Here is a 26,765-nt window from a genome sequence, read left to right as displayed (position 1 = left end):
AAAAAGAAAAAGTAAATGAAAAAATAACAAAAAAACTTTTCTGCACCCCTCACATACTGACAGCATAGGATATGCTCACTGAATCTTTAAATCAGACTTCTGCACACTAGTCCACTTCTAAGTAACTAACTGTGTGAGTTTGACCTCAATGCTATTGAGCTTCACAGGATTTCACTCTCTTCATCTCTACATAAGGGAGTTGACCTAAATAATCTTCAGTGTCCTCTCTGGTTCTAAAATTCTGTTATAAGTGCTTGTGTTCCCTGAAAGGATTTTTGCCAGGCATAGATCTTTTAGGGCAGATGTGACTTAATAAACTACTCATAGATATGAATGTGACCAGGTGACCTATTTATTGCAGGGGATGTTCACGAAAGAAAGGGCTCTGTCCAAAGAAGATTTGTTCATTTGTTCATTAAACAAAGAAAGGAATATTTCCAGACACTGTGGTTCAGAATTTAAGCCGGAAAAACAATTACAAGTGCGAAAAAAAATGATTAGAAGGTCAGAGTTTCAAAAATTCTATAATTTCTCATATATCAAGTGCTAATTCTAGTTCTTTTAGTACGAAACAGGCAGTGTGATACTGTAGAAGAACACTAATTTGAGTGAAGACCTAGCTTGCAGACCACCATTGTTCATTAATTAACTAGATAATTTATTGCCCTTTGTTGTGTCCCAGATTTTTCAGTAATGAAAAGACAAAAATTACCCGCCTTTACTTGCTAGATGTTTTATGAGGGTCAAACAAGACAATGCTAGAAAATACATTTCCGTAAGTGCAAAAGGTTATATAAACGTTGTGGATTATTGTGATTAATTTCCAGAGAGCGTGGCCACTGGTGTTGTGGGATCGAAACAATGAATCAAGGAATGACATCTTATGACTTGGTGGGTATTTTGGATTGCTTTTATAACTGAACTGAATGATTTTGCAGTTGTTTATTAAAATGGCTGAAGTAATCTTAAACTCTTGATGCTCCCCAAGTCCGTGAATGACTCAACAGCTTGTAAATTCCCCAAAATGCAAATTTAATGGAGTTGAGAATAAAGCCCTATCAATATGCAGGTGCCACAAGGGCTGGGTCCATCTCTGTTTTGTTCACTGCACATAAAAAGATCTTATCAAATATTTACTGACTACATGGTTTGAAAGTTGAGTGATTGATTTAAGTTATCCTCCCTGGCTGTGTGGCTTGCTCCTGTGCTATGCCAGTCAGAGCATAAGATCCCAGGTTGTGCTTCAGCAAACTTACAAATAATGTAACATGAAATTCTGAGGTAACTTTGACATGCTTGTCTTAGATTGCTTATGTCAACTTGGCATCGCTACCACAGCTATCATGGAAAAGATGGTGAAAATTTTTTTTCAGAATCTCCTTTCCCAGGTTTGAGTTTGCCAAAGAGATGTATTGTTACCTGCTATGGCCTGAGTGTTTGTGTTTACAGAACATTTTTATGTTGAAATCCTATGCCCTGAGGTGATGACATTAAGAGGCTGGGCCTTTGGGAGGTGATTAAATCATGAGGGCTCTTCCCTAGTGAATAGAATAATGCCCTATAGAAGAGACCCCAGAGATCCAGCTAATCCCTTTTGCCATGTGAGAGTACAGTGAAAAGATGCCTGTCTGTGCAGGAAGTGGGCCCTCACCAGGAGCTGAATCTACTGGTGCTTTGATCTTGGACTGTAGAACTGTAAGAAATAAATTTCTGCTGTGTATAACCTACCCCCTCGAAGGTATCATATTATACCAGCACAAATGGACTAAGACAGCACCAGATTTGGAACATGATGGAGGAAAGGCCATTATTTTGGAGGCAACTGCTGCCAGATGAATGGGCTGATGTGAGATTCACAGAGACTTACTGGGGAGCATTTGAGTACCTCCAACTTGTTATAGAGACTGAGATAGTTGGTAGGAGCTTCCCCGAGATCCTTGAGTATTACAACACCTTCCCTGCTTGGGTGCTGCAGGCTGAAATTACCAAGGCTGCTTTCTCTGACCTCTCCTCAACAGATTTTCCAAGCTTTGTGTAAGCTCTTAGTTCCCTATATAAAAACTTGTAACACCTTGAATATATTGAGTGACTCTTCTGTTTTCTTGACAAGAACTTAACTGGCAACAGAATGTCAAATGTTAAATTTTGGAATGTTAAGTTTCAACTAAATGCATTTATATGCACAAAGTTATAGTTAGCACTTTGGGGGAAACTAGAATTCTTCTTAGTCACTTATTACTTAGTGAACAATGGCTTTTCAGCATTCAGAAATACCCTTGAGACCTAAGAAAGTTAATTAAGTTTCCCAAAGTGGGGTGTGTGTGTGTGTGTGTGTGTGTGTGCATTTATTTATTTTTGCTCTATGAAAACAACCTGTTCAACAGGGTAAAGTTTCCTACAGTGGAAAGAACAGATTTTTAACTCATATAGCCCATAAGGTAGTCTGGGCTTCGCCACTTTCCAACTGTATGTATTTGGTGAATTCATTTAACTTCTCCTGGGCTTGGTGACTTCATCAGCATGATAGAACTAATGACAACTCTCTTACTTTTCCTATAGGTTGTTGTGGGACTAAAAAATATGTATAAAAGCATTACACACACACACACACACACACACACATATGCACACATATATACATAAATATGTCATTACTTTCTAGGTACTTGTTCATAATTGGTTGAATGCAATAATTAGTGGAGATTGATAAAGATTCAATAAAAGTAACTTCCAGGGCACTGAAGCATGTTCTGCTCTCCCTCAGCCACAGTTCAGAATTGTTGAGTGTCTTGCTGGCACTGAACAGATCTTTCAACAGCTCAATGCCTGGTTTTCATGTCTATGAAATGTACACAGATGCTGTGGCTTACTTTCCTCGAGTAGTGTTATTGGCTTTTCATAACTTCCCTATCGAAAACAGAATGTCTGTGTACAGCACATACTCACAGACCACATACCTCTCAATCCTTCCACCTGGATTTTCTTTTCTTTATCACTCCTGCATTACATTTCCTACTGTTTTGATTATTTTATACTTCCCTATAATAGATAATAAGGTACATTAGAGCTGGGGCTTGTTTTGCCTACAATAGTTCATGACACATGGTAAGGAGTCTAGAAACTTTGTGGGTGAATAAATAGATTTATGTGTATCTGAATTATTAACCAAGATTTTTTTAGCATTCTGTTTGATTCCCCAAAGTATTAGTTAGGAACTGAACTGCTAAATCTACAAATGGATATTTTTGGAAAATGTACCAGCACATCTGCCCCCAACTCCCATTTTTCTTCCTTAAAAAAATGGAAGATTTATCTAGAATTGTGTATGAGGTAGAGTTGTTCACTGCAACAAATAGTGGATATTTCTTTCCTGGGAATTAGGAAGAGGAACTGTGAGCTAAATTCCTTATCACATTACCTCCTTTTCTACCAAGCAGGCTGAGCAATCATCTGCATGGTGCTTCGTAGAACACACAAAAGAATGTTGAAAAGTTGTCTGCTTAGCAATGAGGTACACAGGGATAAGCCGAAACTAGTAGCTGTATTAATATTTGACCTGCCAATAATAGGGAGAAACACGTGTCTTCAGAGTCTTTTCAAGTGATCACAAGCCTAAAAGGAATTGAGTCACTAGCCTGTGGACTTGACAAAAAAAGCACATTGGAATTTAATGCTTAGTTAAAATATCAACGAAAGGTTTCTCTAGTTACTGGTCAATGATCTAATTTCTAATAGTCTAAAATGCTTGAGAATGGCTTTGTGCATCTGTAAAAATGCTACTTTGGGAATGTAAGCTTTTGAGGGACTAGGATGTAGTCATCTTGTCATCCTAAAAGTACTGATGGTGTCAGAAAAGGCATGTGCACAGTGAACACTTGCAAGATGAAAGAATCAGAAACATCTGGGAACTTAGATAAATACAGCCAGGAAGAGTGAGACAAATAGCACTTTGTCATCAGTCAGCTCCAGAGCAAAGGAGAAGAGAGCTTTGATTTGATTGGTGATGTACAGAAAGATCAGCTTTTTAGGTGGAAGCCGAGAGATATGGAAGAAAATGGCTAGAATTGAAGAGGGGAAAGTGATGACGACATTGACAGCAGCAGTGGCAATAATCACAGTGATGACAAATGTGAGAAAACTGAAGAACAGGAGCATTCACAACTGTTACAGAAAGAAGTTGAAGCCGCTCAGAATTCTGGGGGAAGCAAATAGCTGATTGCCCTGTACTTTCATGACAGTTGTTACCCCTATTTATTGAATAGTTAAAATGCAGTAAGGACTGTACTGGGCACTTTACATGATATTTTAATGACATCCCACAAGGATCTATCCTTTTTTTTTTTTTTTTTTTTTTTTAAGACAGAGTCTGGCTCTGTCGCCCAGGCTGGAGTGCAGTGGCATGATCTCGGCTCACTGAAACCTCTGCTGCCCAGATTCAAGCAATTCTCCTGCCTCAGCCTCCCAAGTAGCTGGGATTACAGGTGTGTGCCACCAAACCTAGCTGATTTTTGTATTTTTAGTAGAGACGGGTTTCACCATGCTTGCCAGGTTGGTCTCGAACTCCTGACCTCAAGTGATCCACCTGCCTCGGCCTCCCAAAGTGCAGGAATTATAGGTGTGAGCCACTGTGTCCGGCCAGATCTATGCATTCTTTATTCTGTCTTCAGTTCTTAGCTCTCCATGATTCCAAAACCCTCCTTTATGCCCACTGAGGCACACAGTCCATCAAAAGTAAAATCCCCATATCCTCAATGCTCTCATGCTCACCACCTCCTCTTATCAAAAGCTTTCTCTCCCTTACAAACATAGCTTATCCACCAGCTCTCTGAAGTCCTAGCTGCTTTTTCTCCTACATCCCTGGTATTAGGCCTTGGAGTTATATGAAGTGACTCTTTGTCACTTCTTTCAGGGGGTGGGGGGATGGAGTCTTGTTCTGTCACCTAGGCTGGAGTGCAGTGGAGCTATTTCAGCTCATGGCAACCTCTGCCTCCCGGGTTCAAGTGACTCTGTTTCTTATTGTCCCTTCCAGACTATTCTCCCTTACTCCTTCCTAAATTTGAATCTTATGTCATCTTACTGCTGTTGTCATCTGCCAATCCAAGGTTAATTATTCTCCTTTTTCTATGTTTGGCTTCTATTTCAACTTCAAACTCCTGTCTTAGTTCTTTGTGAATCCAGTATACATGCGGATTATTTTTCTATACACCAGACTTTAAATTCCTTGGTCTCTGCAATGATCATTTCCTCCATTTCACCTCACCACTCACTCCCATCTCTAGACCTTGTTATGACCAATAACTGCATCACATCCAACTGGCTTATTAATTGGCCACTTTTTGACTGTGTCTTATTCCCCTCATAACTGTAATTATCTCCTGGTCTAGCTTCCATCCACTCCATTTAGACTTTCACTCCAGCACTCCGTGTTGCTAAATCCAATTGTCAGTTATCAGTTGTCATCCAACTTGCACTATCAGGGACATTCGTCCTAGGTGATCACTTCTTTTTCTAGAACATTTTTTTTACCTTGATTTCCAGCATACCCTTCTCTCCTAGGTTTTCTCCTATCTCACTGTCATCTCTTTTAGTTTGCAGATTTGGCTCTGCCACTTACTAGGTATGAACAAGGGCAAGTTAGCTATTGCCACTGTGTCTCGGCTTCTTCGTTGGTAAATGGTAACAACACTTCCTCCTTGGAAAAATGGGAATGGTGGCACCTACTGATAGAGTCATGGTTGAGATTAAATGGGATATTATTTACAATGTGTTTGCACATAATCATTGCCATGCTTGTGTTTTCTATTATCTCCCCAACCTGTAGCACCAATTTGACCAAGGCTAAGCACTTGGACCTCTTCTTGAGGTATACTAATTACCTTGGAAATGCCATTCAGATTCATGGGTTTAAATATATCTATAAGATCATGACTTGTAAATTTATATTTCCAGATAGAATCTCTCCTCTGAACTCTAGACTTAGACTTTCACTTGATATCTCCACTTAAATGTCTAATTGATGATATAAATTTAAAATGTTAAACACTGATCTGGGCTCTACTTGCAGGTTTCTTCCACTTGGTCGATGGCATTTTCTCAGGGCTTTGATTTAGAAAGACCAGTTTACTTCTAAGTGTAGATCTTGAATGTCTAAAACAGAACTTACGACAAAAAGATGCTTCCCATGTGAATTCAGTCAGAGTAATGCGTAAGTCTCAGAGCTGGTGTCCAATGTCATCTTTGCCAGGTTTAAATCTTCTGTATTCACGCCTCCAAATACATTCAACATACCTCTCACCTTGACCTACTCTTAGATTGCCCTTCTCATGGTCTTTGTGGCATGTGAACATGGTATCTGAGATTCAATCTAAGCATGCTTTTGCTTTAGTTTTTGCTACTTCTAGTCATGTTATCATCGTAGCATTATTATTCATCCTCAAATGGAAAAAAAGAGAATTTTCAATGTTTGTTATGCATGAAATTCTCTTCAAAGTAAAACTTTAAGAAGAGTAACATTATAACCTGGTATCAACGTAGCAGAAGAATACTTCTTAAACTTCATTAAACTAGGAAGAAAATTTAGTTTTATTGTAACTGTACATACTGGTCAAGAAGCTGTGAAAATGTAGCAGAATCAGGCTTGTTCCTTTTATTATGCAACTAGATGAACAGTTGGAAGGAAATAATCAGATGGACAACAGGGAGAGTATCATCTTGCATTTGTTGGGCAAATGGGAGGACACTTCCAAATATTTCCAATCTAAAATCAGATGACAATTATGTAACATATCTTCCCTCTACATATAACATGTACAAATTCAAAGAGGAAGATGTAAAATAATGGCAACAACAACAAGAATAGGGGAGTTCATGTAGAAAACACTTATATATATATAACTGGATACTGAGTGAATGCAGGTGACCCGTGAGAACCTATCGTTACTGCAGACAGGATGGAGGAAGGTAAAGAGGAGGTAGACATTCAGGATCTGGACCATGGCTGAGACCCTGAAGCTCACAATTCATGCTAAAACGATTACTGATTCCTAGTAAAGGGACTAGGTTACTTAAAATGAGAACTATGCCAGAAAAACACCTATGTCCTAAGTTGTAAAAATATGCCTAATGACTAAGATGGACTTTTCTACTGTTGACACTTTAATTACATAGAGAGGTGATTCATCACTCTGCCCAGGAAGATATTACAAAAAGATAGGTTTTCAGGTCACTAAGAAGATCAGAGAACAAGTCCTTTACATCTGCCTTTAATTCATGTGAAGCTAGAGCTTTAACACATCATGAGAAACGCCCACAATTATGACCTTGAATCATCAAAAAAGGATAAATGCTTTTCAGAATTCTGTGTTGAGAAAGATTTACATCAAGAATAGTTAAAATAAAGTCTGGAAAACTTGTGCTCTCCAGGATGACTCATTAAATTGCAGACCTCTAGATAGCGGAGGTGTAAACTATGTGCTCCTTCTACTAAAAAATCTCTAGTTTCTGGACACAGAGTCAAATAAAATCAAATAGAGTGTTTAAAAATTTTTTCTTTGTTAAAATAAGTCCTTTCTACATAGAAAATATTTGCCCAAATATTATTTTTAATGTAGGTTTAGGAGTATTAATGATACTATATTTCTGGAAGTCCTCCACACATAAGAAATGCCAGGAATGTTACTTAACAAAATTTGCTGTTCAGGTGTATGTATTTCAGGTAATTTGAAAAAGACTTTTCTGCCTCAGTTTATTTAAAACTCAAACTCTCTGATTCAAGGGCTGAGCAAACAGTGTGAAAAAAGCCTTTTAGCTAACCATTTAAATCACATTAGGAAGCAAACAGGCTGGGAAAATAGATTGAGGAGGACAGGTGAGACAGGCTTTTTAAAAAATTTTCTTAAAATTATTATTCATTTATTTACTTATTTATTTATGCTGACTCCAGATTTTTACTACTCAAAGTTGAGTCCATCAACCAACAGCATTAGCATCATCTGGGAAATGTTTGAAATACAGACTCTCAGGCCCCAGCTCAGGCTCACTAACTCAGAATCTGATTTTAGCAAGACCCTGAATGTTCAATAAGCACTGCAAGGTGCATCTCACACATGTTGTGTGATTCTGCTCTGATAGTGTCTAAGATGAGGGCAGGCAAGCCCTTGGCTCTATTCAGTGAAATTTTTTTGTCTACATTGTAGGTCCACATAATCTAAATCCTGGGAATACAATTGATTTGGAATCAATGCAATAACGTACTAGGAGTTTTCTGAGAAATCTACCTTTTTACACAATCAAATGAGTACAGCCCGTACCTATAGGGCACAGTGTGGTGGGATGAAGACTAACACACAGAAATTATTCTTATATAATTTTTTATGTTTGAAAGAAATAGACTGTGCTTCATTTAGGTTTGACAAGCTATTCTTTTTTTTTCTGGGGCGGGGGGTGATGGAGTTTCACTCTTGTTGCCCAGGCTAGAGTGCAATGGCACAATCTTGGCTCACTGCAACCTCCATTTCCTGGGTTCAAGTGATTCTCCTGCCTCAGCCTTCTGAGTGGCTGGGATTACAGGTGTATGCCACCATGCCCAGCTAATTTTTGTATTTTTAGTAGAAATGGGGTTTCGCCAGGTTGGCCAGGCTGGTTTTGAACTTCTGACCTCAGGTGATCCACCTGCCTCAGCCTCCCAAAATGCTGGGATTACAGGCATGAGCCACTGTGCCCAGCCTGAGAAGCTATTCTTGTAAAAACCGTTGTCTATTCATTCAAACATACATTTTAACTTGCTTTATTTCTTTTACATGGCACAGAATGTTGCTAAAGTGGCTGATGACCATGTCTCTCCCAAGTATAGATAACTCCCCTTTCCATAGCATCATTATTCAAATTAATGTTTATTGGTCACATTCATATTAATATGTGGTGTATATATATATATATATATATAATGGGTTTTAAATATATATGTGTATATTTTTAAATATATATAAATATAATATATATTATATAAATATATTTATAAATATATGAATATAAAAATATGTATATATTATATATATGAATTTTAAAAATAGATTAGCATCCTGTAACAACTTGACTTCTTATTACATAGATTTGAATATTAAGCTGGAGCACTTAATTCTAATGTAAGGCAGGGTCCATTGGTCCACCTATTTCTTTTTTTTTTTTTCTTTTTTTTTTTTATACTTTAAGTTTTAGGGTACATGTGCACATTGTGCAGGTTAGTTACATATGTATACATGTGCCATGCTGGCGCGCTGCACCCACTAACTGGTCATCTAGCATCAGGTATATCTCCCGATGCTATCCCTCCCCCCTCCCCCCACCCCACAACAGTCCCCAGAGTGTGATATTCCCCTTCCTGTGTCCATGTGGTCCACCTATTTCAAGGCATGCACTTTAGAGAGAAAAAATGGAGCCTTCTGCCAGAGGAAATAGAAGAAAGAATAGTTTACAATTTTTCCTTTGATCATTTCAGTGATTTCTTTCTTTGAAAATCATGTCATTTTCTGTTCTTTGCTGTACTTTATTTCATTTCTATGTTTCTATTCTGCTTTTTATTTAGAGAACTGGGTCTATTAAAAGAGGAGGTTAAAGTAAAAGAGAAGAGGAAAAAAAAATCAATGCGTGGCAACTTCAGAGCAGTGGCTGTCAAATGTGGCTGCATATTGGAATCAACTTGGAAGCTTAAAAAATTCTTGTGCTAGGACCCACCTTCCACAAATTCTGATGCTATTGGCCTGGGGTGGGGCATAGTATCAATAGTTTTTAAAAGCTCCCTTTAAAAGTCTTTCATCTTAAAGATAAGAATAATGCAACTTAAATGTGGAAATTGACACCTATATGGGAACTAAATTATATACTTGTTTCATGATTCGTATGTGGATGTTGTTCATAGAAAATCCAGGACCCCTCATAAGAATATGTCCATTTCCAAGGTTGTAGATGTCAATGCATATATATGAATAATAAATTGACTTTGAATATAGTGCCTGTTGCACTATAATTATGGATAATAAATGGACTTTGAAACTGTAGCACCATTGTTGTCAGGCCCAGCACCACACTGATGTGATTTGGGGGAATAGTATTGGTAGCCATTTAGAAGAGAAAGGGTTTCTGGCCATTGTGTGATCTATTGCATTTATAGAAGTGATTTGGCAAAATAATTGTTATTCTAAAAGTATATCAATATTCGGTTTAACTGGCAAGAATGTCAAAAATAAAGCCTACTTAAGAACTGAATTGGGACAGATTCGGTGAGAGAGAAGGACCAATTAAAATGTGCTTTCTTCTCAGGTGTTTGCTTCCTGTCCAGATAGAGTACACCTAAAACCACCCAACTCACCCCTAGTGGGGAAGCTAGAGAAAAAGGTTTTGTGAAGACAGTATTAAGAAGCGAGTTTTCTCAAGAGACTATAAGGGCTAAATCGTAGACTTGCCAGTCAGATTGACTGAGTTCAAATCGCATTCAAACCTCTACAGATTTTTGTCTTGAAGCTAGTTATTACCTTGATGGTTTGATTTTCTTCTTGTGAGAGGAATCAGTGGGGAATCTTTATAAAGTGCCTGGCCCATTAATAAATATTAGATATTGTTATTATCAAGTTTGGATCTCAAGTGAATCAAAAAGTTCCTTAGTTCAGCAAGGGTGTCCAGTATTAGAAGATCAAAGTTCGTTTATAAAATGTGTCTTTAAGTGTTTGGTTGTTTCCTAAAAGCTTTAGATTTTAAATAATGAGCTTTATTTTACACTTCCTCTTTGGAATCTAGTTGCAAAATGGTCATCCATCATGACACCAATGGAAGAACAAACTTCCAGAATCTAAATCTGTAAATCTGAGATATTCTCATCAATCTACACAGCCGCTTGCCCACGGATGGAAAATAAACTGTCTGTAGTATAGAAGTGAACAACTATGAGGCTAACTTTATAGTCAAGTTGATTGCAAAACTAATTTTCATAAAAGGAACTCCATTCCCCCACTGGCTTTTATTTTATAACTTTGAAAGATCAGATACTTTTCAGAGAGAGTACTTTTTCACAGTTTCAAAGAAGCAGGCTGGAAAAAGGAATAAATTAATTCTGAAAAAATATTCCCTTCCTCTCTCCACCCACCCCTCTGCTCATCAAAAAAGCTACAGGCACTAAAATTCATTAACATTTCTATGAACATAAATGTGAAATATTCATTTTCATTAAGTAGTCTACTGAATGTGGCAAAATCAGATTTATCTAAGGAGATATCCAATGCTGCTAATTTCCTTGACAATGGGGACATAAAGCAAAGGAAGTCATGAATCATTCATGAAGTTCAATTTACTTCTGTTATTTTTGGTGTTTTGCATCCATGAATAGAAAGTGTGCAGCGTGTTGTAGATGCTGGTTTTACATTATTTCAGATCAGAACTAATGATTTGGCAGGCAGCAATAAAAGTAAGAATGGTTCAAAGGCTTTTGCTTGTAATTGTCCTATATTTCATATTTTCCCTGTGAGTATTTACATGTTTATATATTCATATTTTTTTCTATATTCTAATTTCCTTTATAAATCAGGATCACTTTAGAATTAATATTTGAGATAGGCACAGAAAGCAATGTATTAGTGATGTAACTAAATTTAATAAACTCCCAGCAGTCTAGATTTTGAGGCTAAAAGAGACCTTGAAGTTTATAAAATTAAACTGGCCTCTCAATGAGGAATGTCGTCTATATTATTTCTGGTATGTGGCCATTTCTTATTAGTTGAAGTGTCTCTGTGGTAGGGGAAGTTCTTTCTTAAGCGGGGACCTATTTCATGAATGAACACTGCTGCTCATTGGAGAGTCTCTTAATTTCTAAATCTACCTTCTTGCAGCTTCTGACTATTGTCTACTTGTTGCTGCTATCTCACCAGCACTTAGTAGTACAAAGAGCCACATATCGCTACTTAAGAAGTGCTAGTTGAATTAAATGGAATTGAATGGGTTCAAATCTAGCATTTCTGGATGTGCTGGTTAACTTTATGTGTCAACTTGGCTGGATCACGAGGTGTCCAGTAGTCAAATATTATTCTGGGTGTTCCTGTGAGGGTGTTTTTGGAGGAGATTAACATTTAAATCAGTAGACTGAATAAAGCAGCTTGCCCCCTACAACGTGGGTGAGCGTCATCCAACCAGTTGAAGGCCTGAGTTGAACAAATAAACTGACTCTCCCCTGAGTAAGAGACAATTCTTCCTGTCTGACTGCCCTGAAACTGGTACATCAGGTTTTTTCCTGCTTTTGGACTCAAATGGAAACATCAGTGCTTCCTAGGTCTTGAGTCTGTTAGGTCTTCAGACTAGAGTTATGCTATCAATTCTGGTTCTCAAGCCTTTGGACTGGGACTGGAACTACACCATTGGCTCTCTAGTTGGCTGACTCACTCTGCAGATCTTGAGATCTTCAGCCTCCATAATTGCGTGAGCCAATTCCTTATAATAAATCTGTCTTTCTCTCTCTTTCTTATTTCTCACTTGCTCTCTCTATATAGATATATATCTTATCTGTACTTTATCTATCTTTCTCTCTCTCTCTGTATATATATCTATATACATGTATTGGTATATAATATATACTATTATATATGTAGTGGTATTGATAGCTATGTATCATATATATGATATCTATATAGAGAGATAAGATACATATATATTTTATATATATCATATACCAATATTTATATGTATATATGTGGGATATATAGACAGACAGAGAGCGAGAGAGAGAGAGGGAATAGTATTGGTAGCCATTTAGAATGGAAAGGCTTCTATTCTAAATATATATATATTTCTAAATGTATATATTTCTAAAAATATGTAAATATATATTCTCTATATTCTTTATATATGCTATATATTCCATATATATGTATATGCTATACATGTCCTATTGGCTTGATTGGCTGTATTTTACATTAAATTATATATTTTATGTCATACATTATATATTTTATTCTGTATAAAATACAGCCAATAGGATATGTTTAGCCTACTGGCTCTATTTCTCTGAAGAACTATGAATAACACACTGGGCAACTCTGATCATAGTTTCATCTGCTATATGACAGCACGTTAAAACATTCAGAATGTCTGCTATGCCTTCTTATATTTTTCTTACAGGTATCTTGGTCTCCTCTTTCTGAATGAAATTACCTTAAAATGGCATTAAAAACTGGACATAATTCTCCAGATGTGACCATTCAAGGGCAGACTTTTACAGAACTACTCATGTCTTATGTCTGAAAACTATACTTTAAAAATTTTATTTCCAGTTGTTAATGTAGCGTTTTACTTAAATAAAACTTAATATTTCAATTATGCAAACCTCCCATTTTCTCAGAACATTTTCCATATCTAAGCTAGGCCATTTTATAACACTAGGTGGACAGATATTTCTTTTTTTTTTTTATTATACTTTAAGTTTTAGGGTACATGTGCACAACGTGCAGTTTAGTTACATATGTATACATGTGCCATGTTGGTGTGCTGCACCTGGTAACTCGTCATTTAACATTAGGTATCTCTCCAAAGGCTATCCCTCCCCCCTACCCCCTCCCCACAACAGGCCCCAGTGTATGATGTTCCCCTTCCTGTGTCCGTGTGTTCTCATTGTTCCATTCCCACCTATGAGTGAGAACATGCGGTGTTTGGTTTTTTGTCCTTGTGGTAGTTTGCTGAGAATGATGGTTTCCAGCTTCATCCATGTCCCTACAAAAGGATATGAACTCATCATTTTTTATGGCTGCATAGTATTCCATTGTGTATATGTGCCACATTTTCTTAATGCAGTGTATCATTGTTGGACATTTGGGTTGGTTCCAAGTCTTTGCTATTGTGAATAGTGCCGCAATAAACATACGTGTGCATGTGTCTTTATAGCAGCATGATTTATAAAACCCTAGAAGAAAACCCAGGCAAGACCATTCAGGACATAGGCATGGGCAAGGACTTCATGTCTAAAACACCAAAAGCAATGGCAACAAAAGACAAAATTGACAAATGGGATCTCATTAAACTAAAGAGCTTCTGCACAGCAAAAGAAACTACCATCAGAGTGAACAGGCAACCTACAGAATGGGAGAAAATTTTTGAAATCTACTCATCTGACAAAGGGCTAATATCCAGAATCTACAATGAACTCAAACAAATTTACAAGAAAAAAAACAAACAACCCCATCAAAAAGTGGGCAAAGGATATGAACAGACACTTCTCAAAAGAAGACATTTATGCAGCCAAAAGACACATGAAAAAACGCTCATCATCACTGGCCATCAGAGGAATGCAAATCAAAACCACAATGAGATACCATCTCACACCAGTTAGAATGGCGATCATTAAAAAGTCAGGAAACAACAGGTGCTGGAGAGGAAGTGGAGAAATAGGAACACTTTGACACTGTTGGTGGGACTGTAAACTCATTCAACCATTGTGGAAGTCAGTGTGGCGATTCCTCAGGAATGTAGAACTAGAAATACCATTTGACCCAGATATTTCTTATCACGTGCTATTTTTGTAGACAAGAAAATAATTTTATTTTGGAAATAATTAAATATGACTATTGCTTTACATTCTGTGTACATGTTGTTAGTATCAAGATATTTATATTAAGACAATGACCATCTTCTGAGAGTTAAACAGGTGGATTAAGTGGATAGTTCATTAAATTAAATGCATACGACAAGGACTAGGTTAAAAGTTATCAAACCATTTTTTAAAACAAGAAACCAGTGTAAAAGTAACCAGGCATCACTAAGTGTTACCTTTGTCTGAAAACTTGGTCGTAGTGTAAGTAGGAAGAACATAGTTAATGCCTTATGATAAAACAACAACAAAAAAATTCATAGTTTCATTACACTTACCACCCTTCAAAATTCCTAAAGTAATATAAATGTTAGATCTTTCCTTACCTGGCTGTTGGTTAACACTTTTATAATTTTTGAAATAGTTTTTTTTTTCTTTTTTTCTTTTAAGAGATCCTACTCTTTTTTTTTTTCTTTTAAGCGATAGGGTTTCACTATGTTGCCCAGGCTGGACTCAAACTCCTGGAGTCAAGTGATCCTCCCAGCTCAACCTCCCAGATAGTTGGGACTACAGGCCCATGCCATTGTGCCCAGCTGAGATGGTCTTAAAACATTAATATAAAATTATACAAAGGAAAGACTGTATAAAGTATATAAATGAATATATAAATGAAATTATATTTTATTGCAAGTAAAAATATCCTTCTTAAATCTCATCTGAAAAAATTAAACTAGACTTATATTCTAAAAGTCAAATGACTTGAAAAGTTTGAAGCCAAGAAATTTAGCATACATTCACTACACAAATATTTATTTTCAGGTACTAGACTAGGTTTAGTGATTGAATGGTGAGCAAAACAATGATCCCTTCCCTCATAGGAAGTTTATAATCTATGACGGAAAGAAACAACAAGCATGGAAACAAATACTACTATGATATAGATGTCTCAGTTCATTTGGATTGCTATGACAAAATGCCATAAACTGGGTAATTTATGAATAACAGCCATTTATTTCTCATAGTTATATAGGCTGGGAAGTCTAAGATCAATGTACTGGCAGATTTTAGTGTCTGGTGAGGGCCCACTTTCTGGTTCATAAAAGGTACCTTTTAGCTGTGTCCTTATATGGTGGAAGGGGCAAGGTAGATCTCAGAGCTTCTTTTATAAGAGCACTGTAGTAGTTTTTCCTTATCTTCAGGATATATATTCCAAGACCCTCAGTAGATATATGAAATTGCAAATAGTACCAAACCCTACATATACTATGTTTTTTCTATATGTACATATTTATGATAAAGTTTAATTTGTAAATTAGGCATGGTATGAGATTAACAATAATTAATAATGAAATAGAATAGTTATAAAAATATAATGTAATAAAAGTTACATGAATGTGATCTCTCTCACTCAAAATATCTTATTGTACTGTCCTCACCCTTCTTCTTGTAATGTGAGATGATACAATGCCTGCATGATGAGATAAAATGAGGTGAATGACGTAGGCATTGTGACATAGCTTTTGGTTACTATTGATCTTCTGAAGATATATCAAAGGGAGCATCATCTGCTTTGGGTGATCCTGGATCATCAAGCCATGATGATGTCAGGAGCAGATGGTGTCAATGATTAATGGGTAGGAAGTATAGACAGCATATACATGTGGATACACTGCAGAAAGGGACGATTTATGTCCCAGTCAGGACAGAGCAGGATCGTGGGCGATTTCATCATGCTCCAATCAAGGGTATAATTTAAAACGGATGAAAGTTTATTTCTGGAATTTTCCATTTAATATTTTCAGACAAAAAGCAAAACTGTAAATAAGTGGGGACTACTGTTTTCCCATTCATGAGGACTCTGCCCTTGTGATCTAATCACCTCCAAAAGCTACATTTCTTAATATCATTATATTGGGGGCTAGGTTTCAACATATGAATTTTTGAGGGATACAAACTTTCAGACAATAGCAATGGGAAACTAAAAAAGAATTTTGAAAGAGAATAACTACTGGTTCCTAACTTAGATTGGAGGAGTCTCAAGAAAGCCTCCTATCGAAGGTGGCATGTGAGGTGAGGACTGAAGGATGAGAAGAGGAAGCCAAAAGAACTATGGTGGGGAAAAGCATTTCAGCCAGAAGAAACGAGAAAGTTATGATGGTGGGATATGAGAAAATATAGTCTGCCAGAAACAAAGTCTATTGTGCTGGAGTAATGTATACAGTAAGCAAGAGGAAAACGGTGACAGATGGGATTCAAGATAATGAGGAAGATAATGAGGAAAGTCAAGTCACACAAGAGCTTGAAGATCAAGTTAAGAAGTGGACAGTTTTACCAGTGTAGTGGGAAGTCTTTGATTTTTTTTTTTCTTTTTTTTTGAGATGGAGTCTGAGGCTATCCCTCAGGCTGGAGTGCAATGGCGCCATCTCAGCTCACTGCAACCTCTGCCTCCCAAGTTCAAATGATTCCCCTGCCTCAGCCTCCCGAGTAGCTGGGATTACAGGCGTATGCCACCATGCCCTGCTAATTTTTGTATCTTTAGTAGAAACGGGGTTTCACCATGTTGGCCAGGCTGGTCTTGAACTCCTGACCTTGTGATCTGCCTGCCTCGGCCTCCCAAAGTGTTGGGGTTACAGGCGTGAGCCACCACAACTGGCCTGAATATTTTAAAGCAGAGAAATAATATGATCCAATTTACATCTTGCAAAGATCACTGTGGCTGCTGGGCAGAAATTGGGTTAGAGGGAGTCAAAAGTGAAAGCAAGAAGACTGTAAAAGGCAGCTACAATGCTCCAGGTAAAAAGTAATGGTAGTTTGGAAAAGACTGGTGGCAATAGAGCGGGGGAGAAATGGACAGGCCTGATAAATATTTTGCAAGTAGAATAGATGATACTTGCAATAGAACGGATCAGCGGAGTTTGAGAGAAATGGAGCTGTTAACAATTAATCCCAGGATTATGGTCGGATAGTGAGATTGAAGTGACTGAGGAAGAAATTCATTTGAAAGGGAAAAATCAAGATTAAAATTTTGAGCAAATTAAACTCAAGATGCCTTTGAAACATCAAAACAGACATGCCAAGAAGAGTGCTAGTACATCAATCTGGGGCTCAGAAGAGATCTCAGTTGGAGATATAAACCTGAGAGCCACAGCATAAGATTGAATGTAAAGAGGTCCTTTGTGACCTTTCTGAGAACAGTTTTAGCAGAGGCGGGAGGTGGGTAGGCAGGTGCCAGATTGCAGTGGGTTGAAAGGAAGTTGAGGCAATAGACAACAGATATAGATTATCCTTTCAAGTACTTTGGAGAAAAAGAAAGAGAGATTAGGAAAAAATCTTCAGGGAAATGTGGGGATAGAGTGGAGGTGTTTTAAGATGAGAAGAGTTTTCAGCTTGTTTACAGGCTGTGAGAAAAGAGGTAGACAGGGCAGGATTGAGGATCTGAGAGCTCAGGGGTGAGGTATGTGTGTGGACTAGAGATAATCAATTTCCAGAGGAGGAAGAAAGAGATGGAATTATAAGCACAGCGGGCAGGGCCAGCCTAAGAAAGGAATAGAAACACATCTTCCTGTGAAATACAGAGAACTAACTCGGAATGGTGGTGAAGAATAAGAAAGTTTAAAGAAGATAAGTGAAAATGAGAGATTTCAGGCCTGAAATGGCTTTTTCTTTTATTATTATTATTTTGGTGTGGTGAGGTGACAACATCTACTGTAAATGAGTGGATGAGACTAAGGTCCGGATCTTTTTTAATCTGCACTACCTGATTCCTTCATCATTATTACTCCAAGCTCTTTCCATATCCATGATGCTTGTGGCTATCAAACCCTCACATGATACTGCTATTGATTTCAAATTCCAAATACGCTTTAGACTAAATTCCTTGATTGATTTTTGTATATGCCATTAACTCCTTTTATGGCATCCCAGGGCTACAGAGCTATTAATCTGCTCCAAGTTCAAGCAAACTTTCAATTTAACAAGACTTTATGGCTTTTTCAATTTTACTTGATTAGATGACATCAAGTTAAACAAAACATCTTTAATTTGTCTCAAAGGACCCAACCAAGGAAAACAGTTTGCCAGCCTTGAGATTGTGATGGGAGAGCATACGAACTAGTGGATTTTGTGATGCGGGCAAAGTTTCCACTCTTGGTCACAAACATACGATTGGTTCAATCTTACATCAGTGGGATGTCTACTTTATCATTCTTATTTCCCGACTGACACTAGAGCCTCTCATTTGTAATCACTTTAAGGCTCAGTATAGTCTTGATACACTGTCAAGTCAGAAAGAGCTGTTTCAGAAAATAACATGTTTCTTTGTGAAAAGTTAAAAAATAGATGAATAATCTATTCAGTATTTATTAAAACCTAGCAACATATTGATTATGTACTTAGGTAGAAACAAGCAAAGCTCATTGAAACTCCACATTGGCGTATGCTAATTCACTTTTTAAAATTATTATTCTTAACATTTAGGAACTCTACATTGGTTTATCTATTGTTAATAAGGGATTCATTTTAAGTAAAATGTTGAAGTTAAATTATGCTGTCATCAGAAGCTTCTCTTTTTAAGGGTAACATCAATAGAATCAAGGCCTGCCTGGTTTTCTGCATCCACAAGCTACCTTCTCTCTGTAGCTGCAGTTGTTTGACCCTTGATCTAAAAGCGAAATTCAGCTTCTGGGATCTATACTGAACTTTATCAGGGATAGTTTAGGAAATACAGACCAGTCTTTGGTTGAGTCAGCATTTCCAACCTAGCCAAGAGTGTTTCCAGTTAACGCTATACTTCTAATTATTATTATTATTGTTGTTGTTGTTGTTGTTTTGAAATGGAGTCTCACTCTGTCACACAGGCTGGAGTGCAGTGGCATGATCTCAGCTCACTGCAACTTCTGCCTCCCAGGTTCAAGCAATTCTCCTGTCTCAGCCTCCTGAGTAGCTGGTACTACAGGTGCATGCCACCACCCGGCTAATTTTTGTATTTTTAGTAGAGATGGGGTTTCACCATATTTGTCAGGCTGGTCTCAAACTCCTGACCTCAGGTGATCCACCCTTCTTGGCCTTCCAAAGTGCTGGAATTACAGGTGTGAGCCGCCGTGACAAACCTATACTTCTAATTGTTGATGCCATGGTCCCTTACTCACCTGTCGATTCAGGATTCCATGATGAAGAGAAGAACACTTGGGCTTGAATTTTTACTCCATTACTTTTTTTGCCCTGTGACTCTGGGTAAGTTATTTTACTTCTTTGAGCCTCAAGTATATCATCTCTCAAGTGTTGTTACAAATACTTATGTCACAAAGTGTTATATAATACCCAGCTTTAGTCATGCAAATCTTTCTCCTAAGTTCCTGCCTCTGTAGACTCCTCATTATCCAAATTCTTACAGTCAAGAGTTTTTGCTTTGTTTTAGGTAAGTATCTAGGAATTGTAGTTCTGTGACCAGCTGCTGGATCACTTTGATGACAATTACCTTCTTTTCAAATTTGTACATATCAGCTTATTTTAGTGTCTCAGTTACTGTCTTCATCTATATGTCTAGACAACTAGTTGCATCTTGCTGAACTGCCTCAATGATTGTCATATGCCTGGGTCACCACCTATTATCTGACATCATATTTGATGATTACTTTGGGCTATCTGGGTGCCTGGGCTTCCCTCATCCCTTCCCCACAAAAGTGACATTTAATTTCTGCTTCATTTATAGTTTTGATCATTATATGTTATATTAAATGGACTTAAAGTCATCTTTTAAAAATATGATTAAAGAAATCTTCAAACAAAGAAAAATATCAACCTATAATAGAAAAACTCAGTATCCATCATAAATAAAATATGCATTTTGGGAGAAAGTGTTGATAATTTTAGAACTTACAATTTACAACACAGAATCAATTTCAAGTATTTGTCAAAATTCATTGCTCCTTTAAGCAAATGATACAATTCATAAGGTCTTGGAATTTCAAGAGGTTGCTGTATGTCAATATTCTCCAGCGGAAGCCAAGGTAAAAAAAATCACAAAGTCAATGGAAGAGTGCTCAAGGGTAACAAACAACTAATATGTATGGGCAATCCATGAGTTATCCTTCTCTTTCTATATCAGTTCCAAAAGTAATGATTTACTTGTCGAACTAATGATCTGACTTATTTATAAAATGTTATTAGCTACTAGTATATGATTGGGTTTACATAGTTCATTCCTATGATTTGAATGTGGTCATTTTTGATATCTGAACCAAAAGTTACCATCAATACTTTATATATAAACACCTTTCAATACTTAATAACTTCTTTATATAATGAGATTTAAAATTAGAATATTGATTAGAGAATTATTCATGAATTTTCTTGTTCATTCTAGGTTTTAGTGGTAGTAGGTCAATGTCTACGTGTAAACTTGTAATTATATCTACATTAACACCTTCATCTATTTCCATATATACAGTGGAACTAGAAAGTTAATGTAATTGCTCAGTAATGAGACACTACTCTTCAACAATACTATAGAATCACCTGGAATTTTCCCATTTTCCTTTACTTTCTTAATGTTTAGATCTAGAAAGTATCTTAGACGATCTAAATAAACATCTGTCAATTTCTAACATTACATTAAGTGGTACTATAGTAATGATCTGATTAGCTACTGCATTTTTTTTGCACCTCTGAAAACCAAGAAATGGCTTAGCTTTGGTATTCACAATTAATGGTCTCAAATACCTACAGGCTGATGGCTGAGAAATAATCACAAAAGATAGCCAATCAGACTAAATCTTCATGACTAAAATATTTGAATTGTTAAGAAAGCGCCATCCTGTCTAACACGATGAAACCCCGTCTCTACTAAAAATACAAAAAATTAGCTGGGCGTGGTGGCGGGCGCCTGTAGTCCCAGCCACTCTGGAGGCTGAGGCAGGAGAATGGCGTGAACCCGGGAGGCGGAGATTGCGGTGAGCGGAGATGGCGCCACTACACTCCAGCCTGGGCGACAGAGTGGGACTCCGTCTCAAAAAAAAAAAAAAAAAAAAAAAAGAAAACAATCAGTGAAAAAGCAGCCCAAGAGGACAAACGAAAATTAGTCACTAGACTTAAAAACCATTAAGTGTTTGGCGCAAAGCATAAGCCCCATGAGTGCAATTTATCATCTTTTTCTTTTCATGAGGAAAGACACATTATTCACACAAGACACCAACATAATGTTTTTCTAAAAGACAATTTACAATAGTTTAGGTCAACAGATGATAGAACCCAAAACAATCTCACAAACTCTTTTCATATTAAAATGTCTTTCCTTTCTTTTTAATGCAGCTTGGATATTGGAAGCCTTTGGGAGAAACTATGCTCTGAGAAGGAGAAAGTATGAGTTTATAAATTGTTGAGCTAAAATAAGTGAACTTTTCCTAATTGTTCAAAATGATAACTTCATTGAAATGACCCTTGAGCCACCAATATAAACCCTTTGAAAACTTATCAGACAAGAGCAGCTAGAAAATCCCGGTGCTAATTAACTCAGTGAGAAGTTGAATTCAACTGGGTCAAGTAATAATCCCTCTTTTTCATTCCCCTGTCCAAGTAACTCACAACTTTCGATCTCCAGGGTGCAGTTCTGCTCATCCAGTGGATATCTTCGAAGATCCATCATACATGCAGCTGTGGTTGTGATTCTGATAGAGCAGAGAGAGAAAAAAGAAAACATTACAAAAGTGATGACATTTCATTTCCAGGCTCCTAGCCCCAAATCATGTTTACATGATTGTAACATGTAACAAGGCAGAAACAAGGCATCAAAATTTTGTGAGATTTTAAGAAACTATTATGAATAATTATATGTCAACAAATTGGATAATCTAGATGGACAGGTGGAAATGGATAAATTTCTAAAAACATACAACCTACCCAAACTGTGTCAATAATAAATAGAAATCTGAACAAACCAACAACGAACAAGGAGAGTGAATCAGTGATTAAAAACTTTCCAACAAAGAAAAGCCCAGGGCCAGATGGTTTCATGGATGAGGTCTACCAAACATTCAGAGAAGAGCTAATATTAACCTTTCTTAAACTGTACCACAAAATAGAATAGGGAAAACTGCCAAATTCATTTCATGAGGCCAGCTTCACTCTAATTCCAAAGCCAGACACACAATACAAGAAATGAATAGTACAGGCCAATATCCCTGATGGAATTAGATGCAAACATTCTCAATAAAATACTAGCAAATGAAATTCAACAGCATGTCAAAACAATATACACCATGACCAAGTGGGATTTATTACTGGGATGCTAGGATGGATATGCAACAATCAACAACACATACAAATCAATCAATGTGATACAACACATTAATAAAACAAAAACCACACTATCATCTCAATAAATACAGAAAAATTAAAGCTTTTCCTCTAAGATCTGGAAGAAGGCAAGAGTGCTCACTCTTGGCCCTGCTAGTCAGCATGGTACTGAACTCCCAGAGAGAGGGAGAGAAATTATGCATATATATACAAGTAAATGTATATGTAAATATATCAGTGTGTGTATGTATATATGCACTTATACAGTATACTGTAGTACAGTACATATGCTGTGTACATAAAGTACTACAGTATATTCAGAGCCCTTTCATTTGAAAAAATAAAATGGAAAACAACACAAATGCCCACAAAAGGATGATTAGAAAATAAATTATGGCATTTCCACACAATTGTAGTACAGTTTTAAAGATAGCTTATTATTTATTAATACAAAAGCAAATTCATGATGCATCGTTAAAGAAAATAAGCAAGGTGCAGAGTAGTGTGTGTGGTAGGCTACTATCTTGAGAGGTTTTCTCCCTAAGAAGACACAGCTGTGCTTCTATTTGCATAGAGTATTTTTAGAAAATTTCAAATTGTAGCTCCTGGAGATTAAGATAAAAAAGAAACCATTTAATTTGAATTTTTGTGTTGTTTAACTTATGATTACACTTTATGGGGAGGACTGTTACATTTTTAAAAGTTCTTTGTCAATTCAAAAGTGAATCAAAAACTTGTAAATGTGGACTTACCATCTGAATTTCAGTTACTCTCACACTTCACTGACCAGAAAAACATCCCAGGCAAGAGAAAATGGAGAGATAATGAAGTCCAGATAGGATATGTAGAGTTAGGGTCCTTGAGTTTGAATAAACACAAAAGCTCAACTGGGAGTGGTGAATATGGTATTAACTCTCATCCTAGGATAGTGTTTCTTCCCTGCTTATATGCTACCTGCTGAATGTAAGTGGACCAGAGTTTCAGAGATAAATCTTACAAATCTCCCTAATAGTGGGAAGTGTGAGGCACCATCAGTCACAGAAGGCTGGTTTTGTTGTTGTTGCTGTTGATGATGATGATGATGATGTTGTATTTTGTTGCAGTAAGAGAGGAAGATATGCTTTTATGTATAATGTAGATTCCTCCCATTCACAAATTCTGCAGATAGTAGCACAGACATTGCTAAGGTGATAATAAAAATGGAAAGGGTCATGAGATAATAACAGCTATAATAGTGATCATCATTTGGGGAGCACTTCTTAAGTACGGGGCACTGGGCTGAAAGCTTTGCATACATTATCTCTTTTAATTCTCACAGCAATGCTGTGTAGTAGGTGCTTTGATTAATGAGAGGACTGAGCTGCAAAAAGATAATTTAATTAATGCAAACTCACACCACTTATGGGCAACAAAGTTAAGACTCAAACTCAATCTGCCTATCTTTAAAATTTTTAGTCACAAAATATTTTAATAGCTTTACTGGGATATCATTAAAATATGGCTACTGCAAATGATAAATTTGTTACATAAGTTATGAAAGTAATGTAATCCTCAACAAATATTAGCAAACTAAATTCAATAGCACATTAAAAGGATTATATACAATGACTAAGAGGGATTTGTTACTGGGATACAAGGATGATTCACCGTACGTGAATATATATATATATATATATATATATATATATATATATATATATATATATATATATATCAGAGTATTTTTGAGGCTTCTAAGGTGAGTTATTGTTTTGGTCATTTGCGCTAAACTATCAGCAATAAAGACTTCTTTTTCCTAAAGGAAAAAGAAAAACCCTACCTCTTTCCAATTTTCCTTTGGCTTTCATTATGAAAGATGAAAGCTCACAGATATGAACATTTTCACATACCTTTTGAAGCCTTTCTTAGGACATTGGTTAATTTACTTGAATTTATTTAAGCATTACATCAGAGCAAAAGGAATTTTCAAGTTTAATTAAAATTTTTTTTCAAAATGTTTTACAAAACACTATGCTTTCTGTTCCTATGATCATATGGGTTAATTAATTTATTCACTTAATACATCATGAATATCTTTTGTTGTCTAAAAATACAGTTCTGCAACATTCTTTTTTTCAGTCTCATAGTGATTCAAACACCCTAAATAAAACACCCACAATAAATATTAAAAATTCATTTGTCTGCTATACTCTTTTACCATATTCTTTGTTTAACAGCTTCTTATGAATTAAAAAATTGTCAAGAGGGGAATATTCTCTGGGAATTACCAAAATGTGGCAAGTCCTGTGATTCTACAATTTAGCTGATGCTTTTCAGTCAGAGATGATTTTGCCTCACTGGGGACATTTGGAAATATATCTGGACCTAAAAGTTTGAAACTGGAATCTAGTAGATGGAGCCCAGAGATGCTGTTAAACATCCTACCATGTGCAGGACAGTCCCCAACAACAAAGACTTAGCTTTTCCAAAATGTCAATGGTGCCAAGGTTAAGACATCCTGCTACAATGATGGTTTACAAATTTGATAAGGGACCTCAGTATGTAAAGTACAAATGAAATAAATAAAAGCCATATTTTGTTAATATAAAATCACCTTGTAAGTTCTAATGTTGATCCATTTTAATGGGCACATACATATAAAAGCAGGGATTATGATGAGAATTATGGTTTTAAGCCTCTCTCATTACCAATTTATTTTTTATTGCATTTTATTTATACAGCATTGAGAAAATCCTTATAAATAGTGAAGTACTTGCTTCTAAATTCTTAAATAACCAAGCAAAGGCTACCCTGAATTGGGAAAACAGGAACAACAACAGCCCCAACTCCTGTGCCAAGAAATCACCTTTATAGTCAATGATACCACTGCAAATAGTTTAGGAACACCCATAAATGGTTGGTCTCTAGAAGTACTTAATGATGGATTAAAGGCAAGCTTTACTTGGTGTTCAATGCTCTGCATAATTTAACCTGGCAGCACAAGTTAATATAGTGATCTTGAATGTGTTAACATGGGGCATAGGACATTCTCATATTTATTGCAACATATTCACAATAGCCAAATATGGAATCAACCTAAGTGCCAATTAACAGACGAATGGAGAGAGAAAATGTGGTAGATATGGACAATGGGATATTAGTCAGCCATAAAAATGAAATCCTGTCGTATGCTGCAGCATGGATGGAACTGGAGGCCATTATGTTAATTGAAATAAGCACAGAAATACGAATATTGCATGTTCTAATGCACATGTGAGAGCTAAAAAAATGGATCTCAAGATAGAGTGTAAAGTGGTAGTTACCAAAGACCAAGAAAAGGGAGTGAGGAAAGGAAAAATAAGCATATAGTATATTAATTACCACCAAACTATACATTTAAAAGTAGTAAAGATGGTAAATTATATATGTATATTTTACCTCAATAGAAAAAGCACCTAAGACATTTAAGAACGTAACATAGGACAGGTGATAGTGTAATGCTTCTTATTATAGTTTAAAATATTTATTATATATATTTTTAAGTTTTATTTTAGGTTCATGGGTACATATGCAGTTTTGTTATACAGGTAAATTGCATGTTACAGGGATTTGGTGTACAGACTATTTCACCACCCAGGTAATAGTCATAGTATCCAATAGGTAGTTTTTTGATCCTCACCTTCCTCCTTCCCTCCACCTTCAAGTATGCCTCAGTGACTGTTTTTCCTTCTTTGTGTCCATATATATTAATATTTAATGTTTAGCTCCCACTTATAAGTGAGAACATGTGGTGTTTGGTTTTCTGTTCCTGTGTTAGTTCACTTAGGCTAACGGCTGCCACCTCCATCCATGTTGCTGCAAAGGACATGATCTCATTCTTTTTTAAGGTTGTGTAGTATTCCATGGTGTATATGTATCACATTTTCTTTATCCA

General features: G+C 36.5%; 1 protein-coding gene across 1 annotated transcript in view; it reads right to left on the bottom strand.

Moving 5' to 3' along the window:
• GABRB1 (gamma-aminobutyric acid type A receptor subunit beta1) overlaps window positions 1-26,765 on the bottom strand; it is a 394,151-nt gene that overhangs the window by 94,316 nt on the left and 273,070 nt on the right. Inside the window, exon 5 of the mRNA XM_019025638.4 lies at window positions 22,142-22,224. Within this exon, the coding sequence (XP_018881183.1) occupies window positions 22,142-22,224 (83 nt within the window). The remainder of the gene's footprint in view (window positions 1-22,141; window positions 22,225-26,765) is intronic.

The sequence above is a fragment of the Gorilla gorilla genome, chromosome 3, assembly GCF_029281585.2.
Source record: "Gorilla gorilla gorilla isolate KB3781 chromosome 3, NHGRI_mGorGor1-v2.1_pri, whole genome shotgun sequence".
Lineage (NCBI taxonomy): Eukaryota > Metazoa > Chordata > Mammalia > Primates > Hominidae > Gorilla > Gorilla gorilla.
Note: the sequence above shows the minus strand (reverse complement) of the source record. Positions and strands in the feature narration are given on the sequence as shown.